The sequence below is a fragment of the Chrysochloris asiatica genome, unplaced genomic scaffold (genome assembly GCF_000296735.1).
Source record: "Chrysochloris asiatica unplaced genomic scaffold, ChrAsi1.0 scaffold00529, whole genome shotgun sequence".
NCBI classification, from domain to species: Eukaryota; Metazoa; Chordata; class Mammalia; order Afrosoricida; family Chrysochloridae; genus Chrysochloris; species Chrysochloris asiatica.
In genome coordinates, this window is record NW_006409047.1 from 670,133 (window position 1) to 672,881 (window position 2,749).

The 2,749-nt window shown below is 39.3% G+C and overlaps 1 protein-coding gene across 1 annotated transcript; it reads left to right on the forward strand.

Moving 5' to 3' along the window:
* The first annotated feature begins 1,016 nt into the window (after nt 1-1,016).
* LOC102829832 (olfactory receptor 7D2-like) lies at nt 1,017-1,952 on the forward strand. Its single transcript, XM_006877547.1, has one exon. The coding sequence runs from the start codon at nt 1,017-1,019 to the stop codon at nt 1,950-1,952; it is 936 nt and encodes a 311-aa protein (XP_006877609.1).
* Nucleotides 1,953-2,749: the final 797 nt, after the last annotated feature.

The window sequence follows — 2,749 nt, forward strand, 5'->3', positions numbered from 1 at the left end:
CCCAGTTGCCTCTAAATCTTCAATATGTCCTAAAAAAACAATGGCCTTATCATATATAACCGTATAAAAATGCAAAAATATTGGCATTGATATAATTCCATTGTGAAACTTACAGAACTCATTCATATTTCATCAATGATCCCAGTAGTGTTGCTTTTAGGTGACATCAAGCTGACTCCAACTCAAAGTCACCTTGTGTGTAACAGAACAAGACACTGGGCAGCCTTGCGGTGCTCCCACACTGTTACTATGTTTGAACCCATTCTTGTCATCACATGTTGTTGAAGGCATCCCTCTTTTGAGTGTCATTTATACCAAAAGAAATCTTAAATTGTGCACTGTATTTGGTCGATATAGCTGTTTTGCCTCCTTTAATTTGGCACAGTCCATAGACTTTTTGCCTTTCATGATATTGCCATTTTGAAACGCTTAGGTCAAATATTGTGTCAAACGCCCATCAGTTTGGATTTATCTTTGGTTCCCTAATCTATAGATTGAGTTCATGCATTTTGGACAGGATTCCCACAGAAGTGATGCTGTATCCTTTTAAGTGCATCCTGTCAATAGGCACATGTAGTTGACTTGTCTTATTACTGAAGCTCCATGACCATCTGACAGAATTTTTACAAAGCAGATGTTTAAGAAAGAAAGCTGGGTGGAGAGACTCCATTTTCTAGGGTTCCACCAAATTTACCAGGAGCTCTGGTAACAGAGTGGTTATGAATTGGGCTGTTAACCTCAAGGTCAGCTGTTCGAAACTACTGTTCCGTGGGAGAAAGAGGAGGCTTTCTGCTCCCGTAAGGATTTACAGCCTCACAAACCCTGTACAGGGTCGCTATGAGTAGGAACTGACTCCATAGCATGTAAAAACAACAATGAAATTTATAAGTGAAGTGAGATCATGTGAACTGACGTGACTCTAGAAATAATTTGAGTGGTCAATATTGATATTGTGTTCAAGATGCCGACTTGTTGTTAATAAGACGTGCTTGTTCCTTGGTAGATCCATCAGCTACATGGAAACAGGAAATAAAACTGGAGCTTTAAAGTTCATCCTGCTTGGATTCTCTGACAATACAGAACTGCAGCCTCTCATATTTGGTCTTTTCCTGACCATGTACCTGATCACCATGCTTGGGAACCTATTCATCATCCTGGTGATCAGCTCTGACCCTCACCTCCATACCCCCATGTATTTCTTCCTCTCAAATCTGTCCTTTATTGACATCTGTTTCAGTAGCACTGTAGTCCCCAAGATGCTGGTGAACATCCAGACAGAGAACAAAGCCATCTCCTACATCGACTGCCTCACTCAGGTCTTTTTTTCCACGTGTTTTCCTATTCTGGACAGTCTACTTCTGACTGTGATGGCCTATGACCGGTATGTGGCCATCTGTCACCCCCTGCACTACACAGTTATCATGAATTCCCGCCTCTGTGGCCTGCTGGTGTATATTACCTGGTTCATTGGTGTCATGGTATCTCTCCTCCATATATATTTGATGATGCAGCTGAACTTCTGTAAAGATCTTGAAATCCCACATTTCTTTTGTGAACTGACATGGATTCTCAAGGCAGCCTGCTCTGATACCTTCTTGAATGTCACATTGATCTATTTTATCACTGGTGTGCTGGGGGTCTTCCCCTTCATTGTGATTATGTTTTCTTACTCACAAATTGTTTCATCCATCAGTAAGATATCCTCATCTGGTGGAAAGCAAAAAGCATTTTCCACTTGTGGGTCTCACCTCTCAGTTGTTTCTTTATTTTATGGAACAGGTGTTGGAGACCAATTCACTTCTACAATGACTCACTCTTCCCAAAATTTCTTAATTGGCTCAGTGATGTATGCTGTGGTCACCCCCATGCTTAACCCCTTCATCTACAGTCTGAGGAACAAGGATGTCAAGGGAGCCCTAGCAAGGCTTCTCAGCAGAGTGGCTGCTTGTTGATGATGGTCCATTGGCTCCAGGACTAAGAAGATTAGTGGGTACCAATGGTAAAATGCATTGAGTCTGAAGTTGAATCAGGTCACAACTCTTGGATCTCCTAAACCATATTATTCTTTTACCTGATCATAGTGGATATATGACTTGCTCTCTCATAGTGTTTACATACTTTTTAACAGCTAATATCCACAATTTCTATGATGACACTTCAACCCTGTCTTTTGAAAAAAAAAAAGAAAAAAAAATTTTTTTTTATTACTATTATGCCAAGAACAATTCTGAGACTTTGTCTTGATTCCTTTGTGATCCTTCTGTATCTTTTTTATTTCTAAGCTAGTGAGTTGTAAACTCAAATTGGAAACATTTCTATATTGTTACTTTCTCAACTGTTGGTATATATTCTTAAAACTATTGACATCATTCACCTTAATTTATTTCTATCGGCTTGCATGTGGAGATTTTATTATGTGTGTATATCACAGTATTTTTTTAATGAATAAAGTGTGATTAAAATACATATAATAAAACAACCGTCTTTTAGTGCCTGTCACCCATTAGGTCTATACTAAGTGCTCTCTATATATGATCTTATAAGACCTTTCTTGCATTAACCCACAACACCACACCCAGACTCCGATGAACCCTGGCTGTCCCCATTTTACCAGTTGTTACTGAGTCCACTCCAATTCATAGTGACTCCAAATGTGTCACAGGGTTTTTGATGGCCGATTTGTTGAAAATATGAGGGTGCTTTAAAAAGTTCATAGAAAAATGGAATTAAAAGATCATGGAAAGAGTCT

Coding starts and splice junctions, on each gene's coding strand:
- LOC102829832 (XM_006877547.1), top strand. CDS start 1,017: ATGGAAACAGGAAATAAAACTGGAGCTTTAAAGTTCATCCTGCTTGGA.